Consider the following 27790-nt stretch of genomic DNA (forward strand, 5'->3'; position numbering starts at 1 on the left):
TCAAACGCCTCGCAATATAATGCAGCCCACAACAACTGACTATGAACTCTGTGCTAAGACATATCATTTATTTACCATCTTTTTGTTTTTGTGTTTTTTTACAATGTGTAATATTTGTACTTTTCACTAAAGGTTTTGAATATTTCTTTAATCGCTGAAAATAACAAAGAGGCACAAAGCAACACTCAAAAGTCCCAACTTCTTCGGGCTTGCATGTTGTGTGTTTGCTGCATGACAGGAGGACATTTTCTTGTTTGACAGCATGTCTCAGTGCTGTGCTAATAAGTATATACAGTGCACTGTCTCAGCTCAGCAACTGGATAATTAAATTAGCATAGCCGAGAGAACAGCTAATTTGTGTACTTAGTTTAACGAAGTACAAGCACTAAAAATACAAACAACAAGAATGTGGGGTTGTGAAAGCAGCTTTCGTGTCTCTAGTGTACTCTAGAGGACTTGCTTGCTTGCCCGTCCATTTAAAAATATGCATATCCACATTAAAGTTCGTATGGAACAATAGCGAAACACTGACTGACCGACTACTTGATTAGTTGACTGGCAGGAACTTAAGTGGCTGACTACAGAACTGACACATGCACGCAGCAGCACAGTTGCATGTGACCTATGATAGTTGTTGTGGCAGCACTCTGGTGGTTGGGGGATGGGGGTGGGGAGGGGTACCAGCAGCAGCACTGTCTGCACTCTTAATAAGCTGCAGCAGGGTCAAACTTGAAATGCAGAGCTTCTATGCAGTGACATGCTCTCTCCCTCCATTACCGTGGTCCTGTTCTCCTGCCATTTCCAATGGAGCTTTATGCCAAATGCCAGACAAACCTTTGATCAACGGCGTTTAAGGGAGCCAGTCGTCCCAGCGGCTATTAAGTGTGGGAGGCAGGAAACAACAACAGGGCTACCGATCGTACAGGTCGCAGCCTCTGTCGTCAAGTGGCACTTGGCGGGGCCCTCCCTCCCTGGAGCCACTGCAGACGGCTCAGTGGTGGCTTCGAGAGCCCTGCCGAGTGCTGTCCTGAATGAGAATCCCCACAAACAGCCTCCTTGAGAAATGCCAGCACGTCTTTAAGGAAGCAAGAGAAATACCACGTGAGGCGAGGCGCAATCCAATTAGCAAATTTGCTCCTGGGACTAAGGAATTGGCGGTCTGAAACTTTCCAGGGTGAATCCGTGAATGGCCTGAATTGGCAGATAATGCTCTTCCCTGAATAAACAAAATGAAATGAGTCCCGCTTTGACACGGCATAAAGCTCTTTCTCCATTATGGAGACATTTCTGACATTTTTTTAATTCAGTGTTTTGATTTGCAGTGGCCAAATGCATTCTCTTTTATTAAACCATCACTGTCGGCGGATACTATTACAAGCTTTAATTAATGTCTAATGATGTTAGACTGATTTGTTTGGGCCTCTTAAACAAAATAAGCACTTAGAGAAGGTGAGTGCCATCCATACCTAGATTTCTTTTAGCCTACTAGTCAAACAAAAATCTAACAAATTGAGGGTAATGTTGCCTTTGACAAAAGGAGCATCTGACAGCCTAAAAGCTGCAGTAATGGGGACGAACATGCACCCGTGTTCATGTTCTTCCTCCTCCTCTCTTCGTCATTATGCCTTTCCTGGTCTCTAAATGTTGTTTCTGCCATGTGTGCTCGTTGCTCATTGTACAGCTTGGCTGGGTCAAACACAGGGACTCCGCACTCGAGTCTTTTGTGCTGTATTACTCATTCCCTCTTTGTTTCTGGCTGAGTTCTTTTTCCTGTTCACCAGACCATTGTTGACAACACGCTTCTCTGCCAGCAGAGAGAGTAGTTTTTTTTTTTGTTTTGGTTTTTTTTGTAATGTTGTTGAAGGCTGTTGTCAGAGCTGAAACTCCATTACATATTCAGAAAGGCTCCCTGACGTGTCGTTTTGGAGCCCCGCACGCTAGGATGGTGTCGCTTGTCACGGGGCTCTGGTTTCTCCGCAGTGGCTGACCACCTTGAGCCGCAGGCTGCCGACAGAGCGCTGTTGGCTGACAAATCAGCAGCTCAGCACCACTAATCTGTGCTGTGGGCCCTCTCGCCTAACTGCGTTTTGTGTCACAGTCACTGAGCGCAACAGATGATCACGTTCAGCAGGCCGAGTTGTCTTGTCGTAACCAGGGGTTCTTACTGTAGGTGGGTGTTGTCGCTGCCGTTGAAGTAAGTCGTAATCATCTCTGATCCTCTTCCTTCTCTCCCTTCCTCCCCTCCTTCCCTCCTAATTTATGTGTTTGTACAGGAGACCAAAATCGACTGTGTTCGAGTGGCCACCAAAGGTAGGACTGATTGTGTGAATGAGGAATGCGTTTGCCGCAGGTACTTCCTAGCATCACTTGCATTTGAGTTCTGACAACTAATAAAACTAACTAGTTTTTAAATGCGAGTTGCTGTAATCGATATAAACAGCTCCTAGTATTGTTAAACAACAAGGCAAATATTGGATGTCAACTTTGTGTTATGTGGCCTTCACATGAATTTGCTCCATAGAAGATGATTTTCCATGACTGGGAGGCAACCTGTGTGCCCACTGAGGTCTGTAGGTACTTAGCTATGCTGCCTTTATGTCCTGCTCCACACATTAAGGGTGATGAAGTCTAAGCACCATTGATCTGGGAGCAGAATTGATGAGGCCAGAGGGAGCCTTAGTCACACTCTGTTCTGGGCCGCGGGAGGTCCTGTCAGATGCCCCAACAATCTCGTATATTGTGGAGTTTGCATGCAGCTCCTCTATGGATTTGTCCCGGGGCCCCTGATATGTCCATCCTCGTGGCTCAGTAGGCTGAAGTCAAATAGCACGTACTCACAGGGGGCATTTAATCACCTGACAGAATACATGTTGATGCAGTACATCAATGCTCACTGGCTTTTTGGACATGTGTGAAACAAATTGTGAAATGTTTTCTAATACTGTAACGATGCCTTTCTCCGCCTTAATGGTGCATGGTGATGGGAACTGTTGGTCTGGCTGTTTTCAGCTTCAGTGTGGCCTCTTTCTGTGTCCCTCTCTACTGCATGCCACCCTGGATCCACTGACTACACTATACAGCCGCCATACTTGTGACTCAACTCACAACACCGTACATCCGCATCGCCCCAGCGGCCGGCGACAACCAACTAACAGGTCAGACCTGTTGTTTTCTGTAAATTCCTTCCTTAGTGTGGCCTGAAAACTCCTTATCAGAAAAATATAACAATATTGCATGTTTGTGGTTTTGTTTATTGTCTTGCTGTCTGCGTGGACTCAGAGAAATCATGTTCTACTTTCATCTTCTCGGAATAACTGGACATGAAAAACCTGCAGGAGGTTTACTTTGCATTTGATGTGTCAGTGTCATTTCTGACAGGAGTTAATGTTGTTTAATGAATATTTCTCATTATTTCTAGGAGCTTTACTGTTAGTTGGCGTTGGTTGCTCTGGTTGTATCAACTGTCAACACACAAAAGGATGCTGAAGTGCTCACCGTAGAGGTCTGGAGAACTGTTGTTGTATGTGAAGCTGGAATTATGCTTCTGCATCCAACCCGAATGAACGTGCGCGCATTACATTCAGAGACGTTAGCAAGTCTTGCACCGTCAACGTGCTTCCATTTATTTATTTTTTATGTTTGGTGGTATGTTTGGCTTTAGTAGGTGCATTATCTCGTCTTAAACAAATCACTACACTCATAAAGAGGAGAACAACTTTTTCAACTTCTTTTTGCTTTTCCTTTGTATTTGAATTCCGCCCGTGAATCTCAAGCTCTCAAGCTTGGGCCAGAATAGAAAACTGTCAGCGCGTCTCAGCGAATGTACAGCTCTCACAGCTCAAATGGGGATTTGCCACTGATAGCATTTCTGTAAGATTAGTCTGTATCAGTAAGTTGAGACAAAATCAGCTCCATCAATCCAGACGTGATTGTTAATATGTCACCAGTCTCGAAATTGTCCACCTTTCTGCCTTAAAAACCTATATCTAATAAAGGACCGGCTGGTGATAACAACACACTAGAGGAAGAACAATATGTCACAACCAGCCAAGGATGGATATTTACCTTTTTTTGATAGGAAGAGAAAATGGCAACGCGGAGGAGAGAAGGAAGCTTGCTCTAACAGATTTGTTTGACATAACAATTTATCATCTAAATTTACCCCTGGTGACAAGGAGTAATGGTGTTGTTCAGGTGGACAGTTGCGATTCCAGCAACATTGCCTTCCTCAGAGAGCTTCTTATCACTTCCCAGGAAGCAGATGCTGTTAAAACAAACTGCTTTCCCCACCGTCCTTCGTTCTATGTGTCTCTCGCTGTCAGCTATCTCCTCCCAAGCTGATATTTAATGTTTTGGTTATTTTTTATTTTTTTTATCTTTTTCTGTATTATCTTCCCCACTTTACATCCTACAGTTTTCTACATGTGAGCAACCATTTGCCCCAGACATGATTAACTAAGGGTAAAGATAGCGTTGACTTATCTGTCCCAGTGCAGCTTGATCCTCAAAGCGCTGATGTCCACTAAGGGCGGAGTTTAAAGTGGAGCCTTCAGGACAACAGGGGGTCTCTTCTTTTCAGGATAAACAATGTCTCAAACCAATTGACGTGTAAGGACATTTATGGTCCAACGATGCCACAGAATACCAGCGTATTAATTAATCACACTCAGTCCTCCACACAGTCAAATCAATATTTTTAATTGATCTTAAATGCATTGTGATGTTTTTCAGGAGCAGCCACGCACAAACCTGATGCCGTGGAGCCAGAGAAACAAACGGACCACACGGTGAAAATCGCAGGGGTCATCGCCGGCATCCTCCTCTTCATCATCATCTTCTTAGGAGTCGTGCTCCTCATGAAGAAAAGGTAAGCAATTTTTTTCTTACTTGTTGAAATACTACTGTGTGTGGATTTGTGGAAGAGGCGGAACTTTGTTGTTCAGTGCTCACAAATAAGTAGCTCCTGTTTCATCATTTTGTATTTTTCTCCCCGTCAGACAGTAGTATTGTCAGCGTCGTAGTAAATAATTTATTTGATTATGTTGATACGCCCCATTAAGGCTGTTTACAGCCGTGTGCCATGAAAAATTAATCCGTTTCCACGGCTCCCTCAACCAAATGCACAGCACTTCAGTGACACTGGAATGGGAATAGGAAAAATGTCTTTGAGGCCTGTGGTATGGAGTGAGGCGGGAAGGAGATAAGAAAGAAAACGTAATGAAAGGCTCAAAGGAAAAAGGCTGCATAGCTAAGGCTAAGTTTACATTAGCTCTGGACACTATGTTGGAGAGAGGTCCTCTTTATATATCCCAGCAATCAGAGGAGCTAAAACTCTGAGGGGAAGAAAATACATAAAGCCCCTTTTGTCCACAGCACAGCACAATAATTGTGTCAGTTTTTGCAAAAATGATGTCGGTGAACATCCTGTAAGTTTTTCGATTGTCAGTTGCAAGGGTAAAATGTCCATGTAAGACTTTATGTTTTACCGTACCTTCACCTTTAGTATCAGATTGTTTGTCTCGAATTAAACAGTAAAGGTCAGTGGAGTAGAAGCAGTAGAGGTGGCTGAGTACTAAGGCGTAGTTGAGTACCATCATAACCGCAGTGCTCTGTGTTTATGTTTGGCAGTAATATAATATTCTTCATTTTGCACAGCAGGGCATATCTGTGCGTAGCACAGTGATCAGTGGGTCAGTGCGAAAGTAAGCACACAGTAATGGAATTGGTTTCAATTAGCCTTAATCAAAGCAGAGATGGAGATGACTTCATTGGGTGAATTTTGTGTAACGTACTGTTACCAACAGGGAATCAGGAGTCGCGTTTAGACATTCAAACCGCTCATTAAGTTTCAACCTTGAAGGTCAGATATGGTAATTTTTATAGGTGTGTTAAAATGATGGATTCATAAAGGGGGTTGGTGGGGCGGGGGGTTAGTGTCAGAATGGGTGAGTCTGATCTGCCATCACATGGTTTAGACTAGCTCAGTAGCAGTTTACTTTAGCTTTTGTACTGTACTGTACTGTACTGTACCGAGGCCCCCTCCCCCCTTGCAAAGCATGACATGACTCCAAGCGATCACCTTTGCCTTCACGATCACTAGTTTACCTCCACGTATACCACCATATCTGATTTTGTTCATTTCTACTCTTTTTTCAAACATTAATATATTTTTACTTTTTCTTTCCTTTTCATTCCATCCCCTCCCCCCCCCCTCCACTGCTTAAATCCTACCACCACCCCACTCGGCAGAAGAACCTATCACTCCTACACTTACTACCTGTAAGTAACCACTTTGTGTAATGTTAGTGCCATGCTTCTCACCCACACGCTGTTTCCCATGCATGCAAAGAGCCATGTCATCCTCCTCCTGCCCAGAGCTATTACAGAGGTCCAGCTGTAATCTCTGCTGGAGGAACGGAGGACGCCACTCCAGTGCATCTCCACACGATGAGCACATCATACTGTATGTCACTTTGGCACAACTTCTGACGAAAGCAGCTACACCCCCACCAAATAAACCTGCCGCTGAGATGATATTGCAGGCATCATTTCTACTAGAATTTTAAGGAGTTTGTTTATCCAGTGATGAACTAAACTGCCTTAATGATTATACGGCTGCCAAACTCATCATGCGAAAGAAAATCAATGCAGCAGCTACTGCATTTTTAGAGTGTGGATTTTTCATTCGCCTCCAATGATTTCATCTCTGTTGACGTGTCAAAGTTAGGTTTTTTGAAGTGTCTATCACAGCACATCTATGCTTTAGTTGCGCCCTGAACCTCAATGAGCTAGTCCAAATATTTCATATTTCTATACACTTAAATATGCATTCAAATGCCAAAAATGTGGTCAACAAAAAAAAAAGTGGGATTGACCTAATTTGTAGGTATAACACAGAAAATTTAAGCATGAGCTTGAATCAATTTAGCTCCTTATGCATGTTATAATTTTAATTTTCTTTCTCAGCCCCTTCTCCATCCTCTCACTCTGTCATCAAGTCATCTCGGCTCCCATGTTATTTCCTGCTTTTTTTTTTCAAGCATGCTTTTTTTGTTTTGTTCATTTGTTTGTTTGTTTTGTTCTGTTTCGGGGGCTTATTGCATGCATATCCATCCCCTTGGTTCTATGGTGATGGTGGAGTTGTGTCTTTAGCTGACAAGACTTCAGTTTGCAACCCTACTGAGTGAGCTGATGTGATCACAGAATAACCTCTTTTCTATTTAGATGTCTCCAACACCATAAAACAATAGTTGTAGTGCTGCTTTATTCGCTTTTAATATAACAAAATATTCCACGTCACACCTCTGAATGGTAAAGAAGCTTATTCTGCAGCTCTGCTTTCCCTGCTGTAGCTCCTAAGCTCCCTCTGTACAGTCTTTGTGATGGATGCCGACTAATCTGTCTTGAGATGACTGTGATCAGAGAAAAGAATGGAGGCTGCCTCACATCACAGAACATCTCAGACTACACCTGGAGATAATACTACTCTGAATACTCAGTGTGTCACTCATATTAGATCACAGCTGTCTTGAATGGAAAGCCCCTATGACTTAGAGGAGTGGTGTCATCAAAGCTGCGTGCACACATGAGCCGAGCTAAACAGGAAGAAATTAGTTTATCACTGAAACAATCAAAGTGTCAGTTCCTGGTTTTGTTATGGTAATCATGACATGTGTGTCGCTTTACTGTTTTAACACCAGTGTGCATGCAGGTTGTACCAAAGTAGCTGCAACTCACTGCTAAAGATGTAAATGCTGAAAAACCAGTAAGATGTATTGTAGTTATTCTCCAAAATAGACATTCAGAATTACCCTGGTCTACATGTTTTCCTGTCTAGTTATGAAATGAATAGCTAATTCTATGTATTGGATTTGGTCTATTCTTTGATCAAAATGACAGCGTTTCCGTTTGGAGATTTTGCTTGATAGGATGGATTTTAGATTTTTAAACGGAAGCTGGTCAGAGTTGATGCGAGGGTGGCTGGAGACAAATACAGGACAACCTGTTAGTCTGCAAAAGACTTGAGACTGGAGGAGGTTCACCTTCCAGCAGGACAACAACCCTAAACATTCAGCCAGAGCTACAGTGGAATGGTTTAGATCAAAGCATATTCATGTGTTAGACTGACCCAGTCAAAGTCCACACCTAAATCCAAATGAGAATCTGTGGCAAGACTTGAAAATTGCTGTTCGCAGATGCTCTCCATCCAATCTGACTGAGCTTGAGCTATTTTCCGAAGAAAGATGGGCAAGAGTTTCATTCTCTAGATGTGCAAAGCTGGTAGAGACATAGTGAAAAACCTAGCAGCTGTAATTGCAGCAAAAGGTGGTTTTACAAAGTACTGACTCAGGGGGGCCGATACAAATGCACGCCACACTTTTCAGATATTTATTTGTAAAATATTTTAAAAATATTTTTCTTTCACTTCACAATTGTGTGGCTCATTGTGCTGGTCTGTCCCATAAAATCCCAATAAAATACATTTACGGTTGTGGTTATAACGTGACAAAATGTGGACATTTTCAAGGGGTATACATTTTTTTTTCAAGGCACTAAAAGTACTGTAATTTATCTATTTGTGTATAAGATTTATGAATGACTAGTGCAACACATTTTTTCAAAAAGGTTTTTTTTCTGATTTTTATTTCTGATTTCCACTTTTGAGCTTTTTAGTGTATTCTTAAAAAAAAAACTACTGACCAAAATATACATCGGGATGTTCAAGTACAGTATTGTGAATTTAAAATTATGATGAAGTGAGCAAAGAAGTCCCCAACTTTATTCTGCTATGTGCCTTGTTATTTATTTGGTAGGTGAAAAAAAGTGAATCAAGTGAGTGCAGCACAAAAGAGTGTTAGTAAAGAGATGCACAACAACCACAAAAGGATTCAAAATTAATAAAACATTTGTCCAAAACACCAGAAATAGACACAAACTGCCTGAACACAGATACAAAACAACTAAGTACAATTTTCTGAAAACATACCGAAAAATAAAACAAAATGTCCAAAATAAACATCAAATGACCAAAAAAAAAAAACTGCAAACAGAAAATGTTCAATTCTAAAACGACTACAGGCTCAAAATAATGGGTAGGGGCCTAGTTTCTCATAATCCAACCATGCTTTCTAGATTTCCTAAATAGGATCACAAGCAGATGCAACTATATTATGTTGCTTCGTATAGGCAGATTTCATATTGTCATATTAATTATAGACTGCATCCTTAAGAAGCTCTTCACTAGAGCATTCTCTGAGGTATTCATCTGCAGCTCTGATGACAGCCATGTTGCCAGCCATGAGATTACAACACCTATGATTGATGAACCCCATTAATGCTCTCATGCATTCATCAAAGTCTTTTAAAGGCACCAGAGCATCCTGCACTCGCCCAAATACCCATTTTAGCTGGGTTGCCAGAGGTGACTGTAAACTAGTTGCTAGAGTGCAACAACATCAGTCACGGTGCTCATTGGGGATGCAGTTACATGGGTGATCAAATATATGACCCTTTCTTAATCAGGTGGCCGTACTGGCCCCCGTTCCCACTGCTGCTGGGGACAAGAGAAAGATCAATTGGCAAAGGGCAGGGGTTGTTGATTAGGTTTTTATTCCCATGTGAGGTGGATTCATCCATCAAGCAGCAGGCATGTTAAGAAGACACTAACGTACTGTGATATTGTCCGTTCGACATATCAGGGTTGGGTAGTGCTCCTCAAAAAATTTGGTCCAGTGATCCAACTTTAGGCTTCTTGTAAATAATTAGGAAAGTGCTTTATGTGCATTAAGATTAAACCGCACTAACCTCTCAGTGGAAAACGAAAAAGGGGGTTTTACGATCGGCGCTACTCAGGTCAACAGCTGTGGCTTCATGTGAAGTGAGATATAATGTACATTTACCTTTTTCTAGCATTGTCAAACCTATGTTGGTTATTACTGAAGCTACATACAACCAGCAGAAAAGGCACTGCTATTTCATTTCTGTGCATTTGGTACAGTACTTATTTTGTTGAAAGGACTAATTGTTATTATATGAATGCAGTTAGTGTGCAAAATGTGAAAGCGCTATTCATAGTATTGACTCCGGTTTTGAATTTTATGATCTAAATTTTTTATCTACTCACAGTTTTAGTTTGCGGGAAGCGTTTTAGGAACTTCATTAAGCCCGTTGTACACTAATTGTGCAGCAAAAATGTCATTTAACAGCTAGCTGGTCAACACTGTGAAGCATTTAGCTAAGACTCTAAGAGTTGATGGAGACTGAAACAGAGCTAAACGGAAAGTGACTCTTGGATGCACCAGAAGTGTGCTCCAGCTTTGATTTTTTTGTTTCGTTAGTTTGGGGTAATGACCGTATTAGTTATAGTTATTTTTCATAGTTTTAGTTTTAGTACAATGTCCTTAGCCTTCTGAACACTGTTTCACAAAAGGAGTGTGATTGTATTGACAAAATGACGAAGACAGGGATTCAATCTATAAATATTACTGCTCGGTGTTTCTGAAATGCATTTTCTCCTGTCGTGCTCTTGGAAACTATTACCTTCAACACTACTCAACTGTGACTTGTTCCATTTCCATCTGACAGGTGGTCACTAATATCATAAATCTCTTTAGGTATAAGACCTACATACATTTTATATTAAACAAAGCTGTATGGGAGTGACTGTTACTCAAGTGTTCCATCAATTAGAGAAGCTCATTCTTTCCGAATCTTACTTTTAATAAACATTTCACTCACTGTCAGAACGGTAGGGCTGATAAATGTACCATATATAACACAAAGTGCTCAGAGCAAACACCTTCATTAAACCTTACAAGCAGAACATGCCGCAAGAATCACATTAATTGGTACAAGCCTTGCAGATTCCTTCACCTATGGGCTCTGCATACTGATGAGGAAGGAGAAAGAGGAAGAGCAGCTAGAGCGGGGCAGACGGGTGTCACGCATGGAATGATGAAGTTTAAATAGATGTCATTTACAGAACATCTGTCTCTCACAGTTTGGCTCTGTAAATAAATACTTTGTTCGGCTACTATATATATATATTTAATATATATATATCTTATCGATCAAAACAAATATGTAAAGTGACACTTATAGATCACTACAGCATTTGAAATGTACTATATTTAAACAGATATAAAAACACATTTTGCTAATGTAAATGCATAGTGTTAACATTCCTTGATGATTTACACTTTGAGAATGTCACTGCGGATGATTTAAAATCCCAAATAAATGATTTAAAATGTTTTTATATTTTTATTTTTAAAACTTCCTCTTACAGTATTTCAATTAAATTTCTTGTACCCTGATACCTGGTCAGCCCAGTCTGAGATGATTCATTCCTGTCTTTGGACAGATGAGGATCAAAAAATGAAGAGTTATGAAGGATTCATTTTATTGTTTGTTGAGTAAAACACACAGTTCCACAGAATCAATGAAGCAATCACGTTAGCAGATAAACAGTATTGTGTATGTCTGAATACAGACTCTGAATCGTGAAAGAGTATCCATCAGTTTTTCCGCTGTTTTCATACAGCAACTAGATGTGATGACATATAAGAATGTTGTTGGAATCAGCGATTCATCCTTATTTAAAGCATTTCCACTATTACAAGGCTTGGCTTCCTGGCTCACATGTCAAAAGGACACTAACGAAACTTAAACACATCTCCTGCAGGTAATTGTTGTCATCTGATTAGTAATAAATGCACCAAACGAGTTTTCTTTCACTAACTTGCACCGCGTGTCCAAAAGCGCCTCTAACAAATGTGGCAAAGATGGAGACATTTGAAGTGAGACAGTGCAAACAATTACCATAATACCCCCACTGGGTAAAATCAAAGCTGCTTCTGTTGCCCCTCGTAGCTGGATGTCAGTCATCTAACACACACACACACACACACAAACTCGCACACATATGCACTGCAGGTGTATGTGTATTGTCTAATGAAGCCTTCTTTGTCCCAGCGTCACAAGGTTTAGGCTGCTCCAGCACTGAAATGAGGCCCACCATGCTGAGCTTGAGGTTTTGAAGCTCTTGTCTTAGAAGCTGCAGCGGCATCACCTCCCACAGAACAGGCGTTCTGGCAAACACATGCAGACATACAATCCAAGCGGCTTCCTTTTTGTCGTAGCTGAACTCATGGAGTTAGGAGCTCTGCTCTCTTAGATCCGAGATGTGCCAGGCCTGTCATGTACTGAACTGCAGACAATCTCTCTAATGAGAGTTGCCTAATATAGTTACCTGCCGTGTTTGCTCAGTCTTTACTTCTACAAACACCACTGCCATCTGTCTGCCTCCCGCCTTTAATATCCACGCTCAATACTGAGAAATTGGTGATTTTCATGTCGGCCATGCCTGCAAGCAATCAGTGCTATCATTTTATTTATTTATTTATTTATTTATTTATATTTTTTGGGAGCTTTCCATGTGCAGCTTTACGCTTACTATCAGGGGATTTGATAAATGGTCACATTCATCAACACGCACAGACTCTCTGCTGTACACTTCCTTGTACTATCTCTCTCTGCACATCAGACCCTGTAATATAGTCATCTATCATTAAATTTCCCCTTCTTACAAATGAGAAGAGAATAGCATGCCAATTAATCTTCATCTAACACCCACAGGGCCTAGCAAACATCCCAGTATTGCTGGTGCTTTCCTCATTTTGGCAATGTTGTCTGTGGAGCCTCGTTTATCTCCAACGCTCGTGCTTCAACTGTTACACAGGCCAGGAAAGCGGAAATCCGAGTCTTAGCAGGCGCAGAAATAACAGTGATACAGTATAAAAACCTGGATTATAGTGGTTCTCAATAGTCTTATCCATGAATGCACACAGTGCCAAATCAATCTTAACATTGCCTGGGGAACATACAGTTCCCCTTCCCCTCCTTACTCCTTTCTATTACAATATGAAGCTATTAGGGGGTGAAAAAGAGACAAGATTGCCATTTTGTTCCCAGCTCTAATTGCAGATTAAAGACAAAAAGTGGGTCCAGCAGATGAAAATGTCACTACTTTGTCACTTTCCTCTCTGAAAAACGGATCCACTATTAGCCTCATGTCGCGGCCTTCAGAGCAAATGACTGTTTGTAGGCAGCGGGGGCCTGTTGCCATATGGCACGAGGCGGCGACGAAATTGAATAAACAGAAGAGATTTGCGAAAACAAAGCAGCAGGAGTGCGTCATTAGACAGCAGTTGTCCGTGAGAGAGACTGCAATTCCAATATGTAGAGGGGTCACACGGAGAGTAACAAAGTGCGAGGATCAGTGTGAGGGCTGCCATAGTTAATTTTTACACCACTCGCTCCCCCTCCAGCTACAAAGCAGTGGCAGGCGTCAGATACGGCTACAGTATAGCTACCACTCAAGCTGTTTGCCTTTTTCCCTCAGTGCAACTCATGTGTAAATATACGGTAGCAGGGTTTGTTCCTCAGAGTGATAATATGATGAATTATTCATACTTAGGAGAGTGACTTCTTCCTCTCAGAGGTCACTGGTCAGTTCCAGGAAGGCAGGCAGCCCTTCAGGGGTTCAGTGCCTCACTTACACTTGACACACTAAGAAGTTCAAATTTCTAAAAGTTATCCCTTGTTGTAGAGTATACTCATATCGGATTCCTGCTAAGGCCTCTCTTAGTTTTTCAGGTCGGTGTTGAGCACAATGTAAACATGCAAGTCGAACCAACGTAGCAGATTGCTCTAATTTAATACCAAAAAAAACAATAAAGGTGAGAACATTCCTATAAATCCTGCCTCTCCAGTTGTAGTTTTTGACCCAAAGCCACAAATATCAGGTAGTTCTAGGATTAAAGTGCCCATATTAAACCCCCATTTAACAAATTGGCATCTGTCTCCTAAATGTATTTCTTAACTTTTCAGCTCATACATGTTAAATTTTAATTGATTCTAAATTGAACACTGATTCTAACAAGACTGTTCAAGCACAGAAAAATGGAGGGGTGGACTTATTTTGTGTGTTTCTACCCACACTGGCAACCCAAATTTACCAAAAACGAACAAAAAGTGAATTATAGTTTGCGGATCATATAAGTCTTAGGGGGGAAATACCCTAGAGATACATTTATATTGTATTTTTATATAATATATAAATCAGAATGACTAAAAGCCAACATGTAGGACATCATTCAAAGGATTCTCAAATGGTTGTTTCTCTATAACTCAGACCTCTGTGACACCTGCAGGGAGGCTGTTTGAAAGCCCGTCATAAAAACCCTAGAACTCAGTTTTGTGTTTTGACCTGGGGATTAAAATGAAGCCCTGGACACAAGAACCAAGAAGTCTAAATTAAAGAATTGCTAGTTCATGCAGATGTATGCAGAAGGTGGTTGAGCCTCCTTCATGGAATCTGACACTGCATTTCAGCATCAGACAAAGAAATGAATCGACAGGACTGGTGGAATGTGAGCTTCGCTGCTGCCTTTACACAAGTCTCTGGGAAGTATTTGAGTCTACATGCTGTGTTTGGATGTGCGCATGTGTGTGTCCCTGTATTTATTGCGTATACACAGTGCTTTAATGGTTTTTGATCAGGAACAGATTGCTTGTGGGCTCCAGCACATCAACTCAAAAGTAGGCCAGTAAAAGCAGGTTGACTGTTTCAGTTCACTGTTCACAACTCTTAATTCCTTCACTCCGAAATACACATTTTCAAATCATCGGGGCCACGGCTGTATTTGGGTTAGGGTGTCACACCTTTCCAAAACTTCAGGGATTTACATTTGCAAAAACATCTTGATCATAACTGAGGCACATTAGCTCGGCCATCTCATTACATGGATTAGTCATTGCTACTGGCATCAGTCGTTGTTGTCTTTACCTGATGGATTGTTCCGATCCCTCTTCCCTTATGAAGGAAATTGGCTAAGAAGCGCAAGGAGACGCTGAACAGCACCCGCCAGGAGATGACAGTGATGGTCAACTCCATGGACAAGAGCTACACAGAGCAGGGGACCAACTGTGACGAGGCCCTGTCCTTCATGGACACGCACAACCACACGCTGAACACCCGCAGCGAGTGTGCGCTCACACTCAACGGGCGCAGCGAGTGTACCCTCACCCTCAACGGCCGAGGTAAGACGGACCCGCATCAGCCTACCTGCCTTTATACAGTCTCTGTCACACAAACACACACACACACACACACACACACACTAGAAGCAAGAAGCAATTTATTTGGTTTGGTCAGGTGAGAAAGAAATCAAACTTGGCTGCACAGGATATGTCACACTGGGACGACCTGAAAATGTACGTTCCAAGTAAAGCTTGTGTGGATTTGCCAACATATTCAGGAAATAACCCAAACTTCAATCATGTTTTCCAATCCTGCTTTACAGTGAACATACTCTATGTGTTGTGGACGCGTTGCATTTGTTTTGACTGACACTAGAGAATGCACAATATGCAGCAGCGCAACTTGTGTCAAACCTCAGTGTGAGACCATGTGGATTTTCCTTATTACAATTTAATGTTTTTTTATATTTGTATCATTTGCCACATCCTGTTGCATATATTAGTGCTGAAATGGATGTTTAATGAAGAAGTGTCTTAATGCCTCTTTGTTTTTCTGTTTTTGCCTTCTACTGAGACTTTATTCAGTCTGTACAAATGATTTGACAGCAATTTTGTAGCTTTTGAAAAATTACCCGTTGTTGCAAGTGCTAGTGATAGTCAAATGAGAAATGGCTTCTTCAAAACAGTCGAACAGAATTTACTTTAATTTGACAGCAAAGACTTTGATAAGATTTTGAGAAAGATTGCTTAATTTTTTAATTTTTTTTCTTCTTCAACTGGAGATTCATTCGTCTCTGCGAGCTCCCGGGGGTTTGTTCTACCCCTTTTACACATTCCCTTTTTGCATTTCTTCCCTAATTAATTTTTGTTAAATTAGCTAAACTTAAACCAGCAATATTAATAATTGAATCTGAGGATTTTGTCGCTGATACCTGCACTGCAATTCTTCAGCTGTGGTAATATTTGGGAACATGCCTGTTAACACCCTGAGGGCTTTCAGCAATAACCAACACATCTCATGACCTCAAAGCTTATCACAAAACAAGACATTTCTGAGGTTCTAAATGCAGCTTTGTTCTGTTTCCAGTTCATGGACAAAAACCACAAGTAGTGCCCTGTTGCGCTGGCCTCTTAGCTTCCTCTGTCGCAGGTTAAACTTAATGCTTTGTTGATGGACAGCTCAGCTCAGTCTGCACCCAGGGCTTGACCTAGTATAATCCCAGTCAAAACCATAAGATTAAAACGCCACAGCAGCTTCTGTCTCCACACCCCTGCAGGGGATGAGCCCCAAAGATGTTCTGACCTTGATTAACTGTCTGTTAGTGTGGATGTTCAAATCTGGCCCTATGTCTGCCTGCGCAAATTATTTAAATGCATTACTTCTTGCTGTGCCTATCAATGTAATGCCTTCAATACTGCACTCTAAGCTCTCTGTGACCTTATGCGACTGTCACTACTGTCATTTCGGCTCAGAACATCATGGCTGATAGATTATAGTCCTGAACACACTGCTCTCATAACCTAATCTGTGGTAGCATGACAGTTTGCTCTGTTCCGGGAGGAGTCGTCCTATCCGTTGTGAGACCAGGTGACTGATCGGCTTCCCAAATGGCAAAAGGGACATTTACTCCATCGTCCATATGACTGCTGCCCTTCTCTCAAATAGCAAAAGCACTTTAACTTTACTTTTACTACACAATCCCTATATCCGTTGTACTTTCTGCTGCTTCAAATTCTTTTCTGTGATATTCAACTTGGCAGAAGTGTGGCTAATCCACTCAGAAGACAGTCCTGTCCAACCTCAGTCCTGTCTTCTGTCTTCAGGAAGTCTGCGTGTTGTCCCATTGCTCCTAGTCAGGCCAAAGAACGATGATATTTTTTGAAATACAGTAACTTAAGAGAATGCTGGGAAATTTGCTGTGTTTCTGCATCCCATAAAAGTTTTTAAATTAAGTTTAAAAGATTAATTTTTTAATGTTTTTTTGTACTTGCACAGCAAATCTAGACTTTTCAATCAGTTAGTTTAATAAACAACACATTTTCTTATTTTTATGGGCCCCTGTCTCATTTGATGGGGGTTACTGGTTTTAATACTTTGGTAAATGGACAAATGTGAATCCAAAGACAAAATATGCCATGTGTGTCGTCTAAGAACAGTTTAAATAGGGTTAAGGGTCTTCCACAGCGGCACAAAACCAGACTACTGATCCCCTGACTTGTGTTAATGTTTTCCATTTGTAGCTGGATCCTCACCCTCTTCCTTCACGCTGCCTAAAGCCAGCAGTCTCACTACTTCCATCCCGACAAACTCCTACTACCCAGGTAAACATTCGCTCTGTTTCCTCACACTAATCCTGCATGTCAACAAAGAAGTGCCTGGTTTAGAAGCAGAAGCTGTGAAATTCAGTCATTAGGAAACCTGCAATATGTGTCAGGATGCATTATTAAGAGAAGATGGTTTCAAACAAGTATTAATTAGTTTTATGTTCTTTGTGAGATCTCTTTGTGTATGTGTGGGGAGAATTTAGCTAATAAAGTTGATATGTGCTTTAACAATTAGGAAATTACTTCACAAATGAGGAGGTAGATAAATTGACTTTATATTGGTTTGCACACGCTGCTACATCTCTGGTTATAACAGAAATTGTTTAATATCGCTTCTCCGAGATGGAAGCTAGCTGTTCAATTATGAATTCAATTTCTCCACATATTATCCATAATTGTGCGTCTTATGTAATCAGACCACAGCTCATTGATTCGATGGAGTAAAGGGCAGTTAGATTTATAATCAACTTAACTCGCTGTACAATTAGCTTTTCCATAAAATATGATAAGTTCCTTGTTATGCTGCTTGGCAAGAAGCCAACACGCTGTCCATTGCGTTTTGTTGTTGTTGCTTTTATGAGCTTTTCCTGGATTCTTTTATTTACTGCACCTCTCTTTCCTCCTCCAACTTCTGCACTTGTTGTGGGGGTATGAGCAGATCCCTTTGTGCCAACTGCCATCTTAGGTGAGACATGTTTTCTTTTCCTATTGTTGTTGATGATTTATTCTTACTTCGATGTTGAAGAAAACTAAAGTACGTTGAAATCATAAGATGGCTGTTTGAAGACTTAACTGTGAGGACACAAGAAAAAAAAGCACAGATTTTCGTTCCCATTTCTGCTTTAGTTGTGTCTCTTTTTTTTTTTTTTTTTTTTTTTTTTTATTAAAGATGGCTTTTCCACCTTCATACCTGGCTGCTGCTTCTACCCCTTTTCTCCTCTTCCTCCTCCTCTCCGCCCTTCTACCTCCTTCCTCTACCTCTTCATCTCCCTCCCTCTCACACGAGGGGCTCTCCTGGGCTGAGGCTGGCTTCACTCCATCCCATCCGCATTGCGTGTCATGCGTGTGATGTCACATACGTGTTTGACCTCTCATATGCATGGACAGACATGTGGACTGGATGTCGGGGAGCGTCCGGGGGGGGGGGGGGGGGGTCGCGGTGGGGTCAAGGCTACAGTGTGCTGACGCCACAGCAGCTGCACTGAGAAACAAACACAATTCAAACAGTGTGAGTGGGAGACTGAAAAACGGTCTCATAGCCCCCTCAGCAAAAAAAAATTCCAAAGCTTGACGCGTTGGTCTGAACAAGTCTAGCATTAGCTGTGCTGCCCTCCCTTCCTTCCCCCTCTCTCCTCACTACTCATTTAACTTCCCTTCCTCCCCCCAAAACAACAACCTTTTCTATTATTCTTTTTAATGTCGCTCCTCCCGCCTTTGGCTAACTGCTAGTGACCTACTTGTTTTTGTTTTGGTTTTGCTAGTGTTAACTCATCCTGTTCAGTGATAAAATGGAATTATAAAAAGCGTTTTGTTCTTCAGTTAATTATTACTGGGCTTCGTTGAATATGCAGAGCAGCCCAAAGTGCTGCATCTTATACAGGCAGATGCTTTTCTACCAGCGGAGCTAATAATGTAGCTACTAAGTGGGCCACTAGACCTGTAATAATTTAATACTCAAGGCCAAGAAGAAAGACATAACAAAGCAGCTTTTCTCCAGCTTCACCACAAGCATCATCTTCACAAGCATTACAAAACTTCTAGTTAGGATTTAATTTCACGTCATTGCAACTTAAAGCGGGGTCGTGCATCCTCGTTGTTGTGACAGCTGTTTCCACATCAAACAAAGCGTAAAACAATGAGCAACAAATTACAGCAGCCTGAAAAGTTTATACGCTTTCACCTGTGACACGATCAGTCACAGTAGCTTTGTCTCATCAGTTAGCGTTAATGATCCAAACTGATTAGATCAGAGCGGATTGGCGAAGTTTTTTTCAACGCATGCTCCTTGAATAAAAAAAAAGGTATTAAAACAGGTGTCACCTCCTAGCATATGCAAATATAATTATAGCAATTAGAGAAAGAAATGTAAAATGTCAGAATACTCAAAGAATAATTGGCATCATTAGAATATTCAAGTCACAGACCTGAAACCGTTGCAGCTTGTTCCAAACAAGACCAGTATTTCACCATTATTTTCTCCCTTGAAATCCATGACTTTCTTGTTTTGTTCTTTTACTTTTGTCTTGTACTGTTGAAATTGCCCCATCATCCACTCAACATCCCCCCCCCCACCCCCTCCCTTGACTAGGCTTTCTACTTAGGCAGTTTGGACTAAGAAGGCATGTGATCTTGCCCTGCAGCGTAGCTCTAAAACACTACTGTAACAGATTCTCATGCTGTATTGTTGCTTATCCCCTCTCTCCTCTCTCTTCTCCTCTTTTTCTCTTTACATACATAACTTCTTATGTATCTGCTATCTAAAAAGTGCCCATTAATGGTAAGTTCTCCCATGTGGGCCCTGGGTTTTGGGGAAGGAGGTGGTGTTTACTCAGAAAGCAAGCTGACATTGAGAGGCTGCTTCTGACATGGACATTATGACATTTTATTTTTTTGCATGACCAGTGAACATGTTAGCATCTCACCACCCTCCGTACCGTGCCACCAAGCCACCATTAGCCTAGCATGGTCAAAGAATGTACGTTGCCCCATGGCAGCATCACCCCATGCATTCTCCTCCCATCTCAGCTTCCCTCCTGGGTACTTTTTCTTTCTGTCTTTCTTTTTAGGTTTGATTTGATTTGATTTTTTTATTTTCATTGTTTGGGAAAAAAAACTGGGTGGCGGGGGTTAAATCCACGCTGTGTATGTGTGATGCTTCTGACGGTGCCTGCTGCAACATGCTCACTGTGGCCCACCGCAACCCCTCACATCCTCCTCCTTTTCCTCCTCCATGTTTCTGGACACCCTCCATCGTCCGCTGGCTCCCCACAGCATCTGTGCCTCATGTCTGCCACTGACTGGATTACAGTATGAGACAGCTGGATTGGACTGCCCCTCTCAAAACGAGCTGCAGCCCACACTAGCATACTGTACCGCCAGTAAAGAAGTCGACTTGTTATTTTACAGCTTCTTCATGTGGAATTTTACAATTGCTCTTTACTGTTCCTTGCAGTTGAGGGCCACTGGTGCATTGTATTCTGTCAGTAGCCATATTAAGTACTGTACTTATTACAGAGTATTGTATTTTAACGGCTATATGCTGCCATACAGTACAGTAGGCCCCGTGATATTAAATATTTTGCAGCCACACACTCCAAACAGATGGACCTGAACCTTCCCACCACATGACTCATCCTATTACTCAATGATGTTGTGTTGTTGTGACCATCCATAACAAACAGATTACTAGTTGAGACTTGTTTGTCAATCTGGAGGGTGGTGACATAATGCTTAACAGTAAATGAGATAATGCGCCATCTGTTCAACAGTTGCAAGTGAGATGCTAACTGGTTTGACACGTGACAACACCTAGGCCACTTAACTCAGTGTCGGTAAACTCAAACTTAAACTCAAACACAATGGCATTTACTGCTTCCAGCATTATGTCACCCGTATGTACTTTCTATGAATCTGCTCATAAATCAACGTGAGGTTCGCTCCTACCCCTCCTGTCCTGACCTGCCCTCGCCTCTCCCTGTGTTTGTGTCCCACAGATGAGAGCCAGAACATGGGCAGCGACACCAGTAGTCTGGTGCAGTCGCACACTCACTCCTTGAGGAAGCGGGAGCCCGTCGATGTGCCCTACCAAACGGGTCAGCTGCACCCGGCGATCCGTGTGGCGGACCTCCTTCAGCACATCACGCAGATGAAGTGCTCTGAGGGCTACGGCTTCAAGGAGGAGTACGAGGTAGGGTGCAAGTCATATCTGTCATCCCCGCTTTAAAGGTTGCAAACACAAATAAAGCCTGGTGATGGACTTGTAACATCTCCACGGAGATACTTGAGTGGAAATGAGTCCAACACTCCACTGGCTTCATCTGTGTCAAGGTGCAAAGCCCCATGTCTCTTTCTCAGTGTCTTTCTCTGTCTCTGTCTCACTTTCTGTTTTGCACTGCACAGCAGAACTGTTTTGTTTCTCCCCAGATGCACTTTTATGATAAATTGTTAATGTACCCCGTCTCAGTGTGTTTACGGTGTGACTCGTTTTGTTGTTCATCTGTTCCTTGTTGTTAGTAGCAATTGTGCATTTTTGCGTGTATGTGTGTGTCAAATGCTGATGTCCCAGTTCCCCCTTGGAGACTCGCGTTATAGAACAACTTGAAATGCATTAAAATTCACCCCCCACCCCTAAAAAGGGTGAGGAACAGCCAGCTGCATCGTAGCTCTAGTCCTCTCCTCCATCTGAATCAGCTCCGATTAGGCTCCTGCGAAGACATACCTGCTGCTCTCTTAAGACTGTTGTCGCACAGCAGCATCCATAATCTGACGCCATTCCTCTCGCCGACACCAAAACAAAAGATTGCGCCCCCAGAAGAGCATCACTCTCATTTCCTCTCATTAGTGTGGGAGGCTGGCAGGGCCTGGCGGCATTCCAGCCCCCTCGCCGTCCCACAGCACCACACCAGCCAGCCTCATTTCACCCTGATGCCAGGTTGTAACAGACTGGCTTCAAGTTGGACTTTTTAATTCCTTCTTTTTAAAGAACTCATCTGTATCGCTTCAGCCCGTCGATTTAACTTTTTAACTTTAACTTTTTTTAAACTTTTTTTCTTTATTACATTTCCACATCCTTGTCTTCTCTCTCTTCAACTGCCATCAGATCTCCCCCATGCTCTCGCTTATTTCCATCAGCTCTTCTGATTCTCTCTTGCTTCCTCTCTTTTTCTGTAACTTACTTATCTACACCTCCCACATTCCATTCTTGCTTTCCTTTCCCCGCTCCTCGTCTCCCTTCCAGCCCAGTTTCGTAAGCCAGATATATCAGTAATTAACTCCCCACTTCCCCCTCATGACTGCACAATTAAATAATGCAGCCTCCCATTGCTACCTGCAGCATCAGATCATTGAGGGGCTGGTGTGCTTTGGGCTGCCCTCCGGGCCTAATCTGTTATGGAAAAAGGTGTTTTGAGTTCACGCAGCTGGCATTGCACGGGTGCATAGCAGTCAATCAAAAGGAAGCAATGCGACTGGCCCTCGCCCCCTTACCCTCAACTAGCACCCTATGGGAGGATTAAAGTGTGTAACGGAGCTCATTCTCACTTGGCTAGAGCGATTCATTTGTATGTTGTGCTGTCTCCTCTATATCAATCTGTCTTAAGGTTAATGCCCTTTTTAACCGTTTATTATTGATGATGAGATTGGAGCTTAGTGCACCTCTAAACCTGTTGACTTACACTGTACTATATCTCTCTCTGACCCATGCTTCTTGTTATTCTGTACGTTAACTTTGGATCAGATAAACGAGGTAAGCCAATACTTATTATTTGTGAGTTTCTCTTAGACTTGTCATAAACCTGACAGACTGATGGTGCTTGTTGGCTATTTTTAAAGCCCTGTGGGTTTGTAACCGTTCACGTATGTGATCTAGTCTGAAAAGGGCATTTACCAACAGAAGCTATGTACAGTTACCCAAGCATCTGACGCAGATAATGAAATGTGTGAAACATTTTTCTGTTGAAAATGAATTGTTTTGACATATTGACATCCATTAATGATTAATTCCGATGTTGCTTCATAAAGCTTTTAGAAAACTACACACACACACACACACACACACACACACACACACACACACAACCAAAACCCCCAAAAATAATATAATTTTTTGAGGTTATTTATATAGAATTGATTTATAGAATCCTTTTTAATTTTTATACTTTCCATATAATGTTGTTGTACTCTGAAAAGGCTGTTTAAAGCCATGTTTGATACTCTAAAGTATCTGCATGTGCACGTGTTGTTGCACATTGACACGGTTTACTGCAAGTGAGCGCACTGAAAGCAGAAAACAAGTTTCAAGTTTTGCTATGCTGTCATTGTCATTGTGTATCACTTGTTTTCAGCTATGTGAGGTGAAAAGTGGAGCATCTAGCCGACTGTGAGAATCCTAAAATTCTTTAAGCTCCAAGCACAAATGAACTCTAGTCAGTTTGAATGAGTCTCCCTTTCTCACACAGTAAATATGTAATCAATTCAAAAGCAAATCAGCTTTTTTATTTGTTACCATCCTTTGTATTTTTATTCTCTTTTTATTTGCTTTGCCATGGTGTGTATGTCACGTGCTCTGTTATCGTGCATCATGTTGCTTTTCCCATAGTGATTGTATGTAGAGAAAGTAATGTGCTTTTCACTTTCCGCAAGTGGTCACGGACAAAGAAACAGCACAGCAGACAAACTGTGCTGGGCCTGGAGTACAGCAGGTAGCCTGTAATTAAAAACACTGGATCTGGGCCAATGGGAATTATTAGAGGATGGTGGAAAAAAAAACTACCTGCACATGTAAAATACTTCACATACCTTTGCTACTGAATGGTTTTTACAAGTGGCGCCATCCGTTGTTTTTCAGTCACCGTCTGATGAATTTCAGGTAGCCAATTATTCCCAGTGTGGGTGTACAGTCTCTATCTCTTGGGACTACTTCATCACCATAATTACTTTTTTCTTTTTTTTTTTCTGGATTCAAGATTCAAACAGCTTGAAGAATGAGATTATAGCATCAGAGACAGACAGGGTCACTCAGTTTAAGAGAGAAATATTATAAAGTTGCCACGTAACGCCTTTCGGCTCTAAGATGATTTGCCTTCAGATGCTTGATATTAGACCTGTATCCTTCAGAGTGACAGAGAGAACGACATAGGCCTGTGCATTTACTCAAGACACACTGCCACAGCGGGAGAGGCCTATATAATCCATCCTCGGTGACATGCTTCCATCTCCAGAGGAAGGATGGGACATTTTTTTAGCATATTAAAGCAGTTTCTCTGTGAATCACTAATCCTTAGGACTCAATATAGGAGTGTGTCCTTGTGTGGTGTCTGAAAGGCCTTTGTTTGCCAGACAAACGGCCTGCTGCCTGCCACACAACTGAGACAAATGAAACCATCAAGTCGTAGAACAGTGATGATTGAAGACAGTGCGTCCAGCTCTCAGACTGGCTAGTCGCACTGAGCTCTAGCAACAATCTGTTTAAACTCTGAAACATGCCCTCAGATCTTTATTTAGAGATGCGCTGCATTCTAATGCATTAGCGGACTTTTCAGTTGTGCATTAGCCATCAGAAAGCCAGAACAATAACATGTTTTTTTTTTTTTTTTTGTCCGGCCTAGTCTGCTTGGTGCCGACCCCGCCCAAACAGCGGTGGACTGGCAGCGGAGATGTATTTTCATAATTTGGCTTAATTGTGCCTGGTGTGGCGTCAGAATGGAAATCTCCCCAGCGAGAGATGATACATATTTCATAAAGGTATCTGAGCAGAGCAGTTCTGATGCGGAGACGATGAGCTGGCTTTATTTTTTTTTTCCCGTAACGAGCTGATTGAGTCCTTCAGAAAAGGCAGACAGACAGACAGCCGCTGCGGTGGCTCCGCCTGGCAGAGCGGCGGCAGGGGGGGCGAAGAGGTTTGAGTGTGACACTCGCCGCCTCTGCCCTAATGGCACTCGCTGTTTGACACAGCTCCCCAGGATCCACCATCCTCCCTGTGTTACCAGTATAATAATGATGTAAATGTATCTCTCAGTCTGTGTCTCCATTTCCCTTTCTTTTTTTTTTGTGTAACTAATGAAGGAAGGCTGTGTTCTTTAGCCTGGTTATCATTTAGAGTGCTCACACATGACACCATATTTCATCCCTCCTTCTCTCTCTCTCTCTCTCTTCTATTTCCTTTCTTTTCAGAGCTTTTTTGAAGGACAGTCAGCACCATGGGACTCTGCCAAGAAGGATGAGAACCGTATGAAGAACCGATACGGGAATATTATTGCATGTGTGTACAAAGCACCTCCTCAGCGCTCATGAATTTCTGTGTGCCATTCCCATTCTCGTGGCTGATTTATTGGCCGGGCTTGTGACTCTGGATAACTATAAGCTTCTCAAACAGAGTTTTATTATCAGCCAACGAGAGCAGCTTTGACCTTTCCAATCTACTTTTATATTCATCTTCCTGCAGTGTTTTTCTGTCGTGAGAAATAATCTGCGTGGCATTCACTAAGGCACATAACATGTAGCCTCAGCAATGTTTTTGCATTTAAACAATGTCACCTATCCAGACTCGACATTCGCTGTGATGCAATTGTGCGCGTTAATGCTGAATGTCTTTTTAAACTTTCGGCAACTTACATCACTGCTATTACCGTAAAGCCTTCTGTGATTGTGTCTTTATGAATTGATATGTTAATTTAGGGATTTGAATATGAGCGAGGGCTTGAGCAGTGGTATTACTGACGTCAGGAAAGTGCATCGGGTCTTCCCTTAGAATTCGTTTTTCATAGTTTTGATTTCTGATTAAACGTCAAGGTATCATCAAGGTTTTAAACTGAGAGCAGCATCACTGTGTTAGTCACTTGTTCTCAGTCACATGACATCAGCCATTTTCATTTGTGCCTCACTGTGAGGCCAGTCTTGTCGTTCTTCCAATCTTTTATCAACAATTACTCTCTTATAATGTTTTTCCTCTGTTTCTGTCTCCCTGTCCCTCCATCCCTTCTCCTGACGCCCTCATTAATATGATTAATTCAACGCTGGTTTCTTCCTTTCTGCCTCTCTTCCAGATGATCACTCCCGTGTCAGGCTGCAGGCCCTGGAGGGGGAACAGAGCTCCGATTACATTAATGCAAATTACGTTGATGTAAGTACACACACCAGCCAGGGCCACCAACACAAAGGTCACTGCGCTTCCTCTCGGGGAGACAGAGGGCGCTGGTGCCGCCGTCGCAGGGGGCCTGAGGGACAAAGCAGCCCCTGCTGTCTGCCCATCACATGCAAACAAACTCACTGAAACACTCACACACACGTACGCATAGCCTTTATATTCGACTTTAGAAGGCTGCTGTATCACTCTATTCGTCAGATATATTAAGAGGAATGAAGATCAGAGGCTGACAGCACTGGGAGAGAGAGAAGGCAAAGCAGAACACAGGGGAAACTGAGGTTATAGTTTTGGACTTTGCTTTGAACAACAGCATGAACACATGTTGAGAGCCAGAAGTTAGAAGACAAAAGGGAGAAGTTTCATAGATGATTAATTAGAAAAGTTGGAGCGACGGATAAAACTGGAACAAGAAGACAAGATGCACAGAGGAAGCACAGCAAGTTGCCTTGAACATCGCAGTCAGAAACCACAAACATACGCAGACAGAGAAAAAAATCATTAGTATGACTGCTATAACTCTTCAGTCTAACTTTTATAACTAACTTTGTAAATATTTTTATCAGTTGAGTAGAGTTCAACAACTTCAAAATCAGTTGTTCATCTATGTGCCACTCATTCATAATTACCACAAGTCACATGAGTTTTCTCTGACCTACAGTAGCTACTTGGTGAAGGTTAGTAAAAGGTCTTGGTCATGGTGTTAAATGGTGGTAGCAGCCGCCTTTTCTTCCACCACAGGACAATCTCTACCCTACCGTTTTAAGAGGTCGATAATCGAGCAATGTGAACATACAGGCCATTTTAAAGTTTCAGAACACAGCTAATGGCGAAGATTACCGAGCTGTATTTCGGCATCTTTCTTCTTGTTCCTTTTCACGCCCCGTAGAAACTTTCATGGACGAACCGGGCAAACCAAAGTAGACCCAGCTGTTACCTGCAGAGGTTTGGCTATACTTCTTACCACAGGAGAGTACTTGCAGCACTGCTTTTACATGCACTCAAGTGTTTCGGCGTAGCGTTACAGTAAGTAAACATTTTTAAATAGTGGCGCGAGACATGCTTCCTGTTGGAAACAAATCTAACTCACTTAGCTCGCACAGTACAGTAGTTCCTCTGGATCTGACCTGATTTGCTGTTAATAGCAGTGTTAGTAGCAGGGTGTGACCAATCACAGCAGCTCACTGGCCTCTTTAAGCAGATGCTTCCATGTGTAATGGGGCCGGTGATGTACCTGACTCCCTAAGTGGTTTTCTGAGGAGGAGAGAACTCTCACTCCGTCTCCCATCTTCTCTTCCCCCGCCCCTCTAATGTGGTAATTTGTAATCTCTTGTTACGCCTTCAAAAATAAATTCATAATGCAAGGTGTGCCACGGCAAATGCAGGGGGCTTAAATTATTTACCTTTCCCACTATCCAGTTTATGGCCTATTATGCTGCAAAAAAGTGCTCTGCAGAGAAGACTCTCACAATAGAGAGGGGCCCATTATAAGATAAGAATATACGCATATTAAAGAGGGTCCTGATTGAAAAGGATTTCAACTACTCCGCCAGCTTCATTGGA

The 27790-nt window shown here is 42.2% G+C and overlaps 1 protein-coding gene across 7 annotated transcripts in view; it reads left to right on the forward strand.

The window, feature by feature from the left end:
* The window catches only part of LOC137098565 (receptor-type tyrosine-protein phosphatase mu-like), a 147160-nt gene that overhangs the window by 93839 nt on the left and 25531 nt on the right, over positions 1-27790 (forward strand). For 3 of the 7 annotated variants that reach the window (XM_067474920.1, XM_067474918.1, XM_067474916.1), the window contains exons 13-22: positions 2274-2310; positions 3081-3155; positions 4732-4867; positions 6250-6279; positions 14885-15102; positions 17284-17364; positions 18026-18052; positions 21081-21274; positions 25258-25345; positions 26130-26206. In XM_067474920.1, coding sequence (XP_067331021.1) covers positions 2274-2310; positions 3081-3155; positions 4732-4867; positions 6250-6279; positions 14885-15102; positions 17284-17364; positions 18026-18052; positions 21081-21274; positions 25258-25345; positions 26130-26206 — 963 coding nt within the window. The remainder of the gene's footprint in view (positions 1-2273; positions 2311-3080; positions 3156-4731; positions 4868-6249; positions 6280-14884; positions 15103-17283; positions 17365-18025; positions 18053-21080; positions 21275-25257; positions 25346-26129; positions 26207-27790) is intronic. The other 4 variants (XM_067474917.1, XM_067474921.1, XM_067474922.1 and 1 more) reach the window with 4 other exon arrangements.

This window comes from Channa argus, chromosome 14, assembly GCF_033026475.1.
Source record: "Channa argus isolate prfri chromosome 14, Channa argus male v1.0, whole genome shotgun sequence".
In the NCBI taxonomy this organism is placed as follows: Eukaryota; Metazoa; Chordata; class Actinopteri; order Anabantiformes; family Channidae; genus Channa; species Channa argus.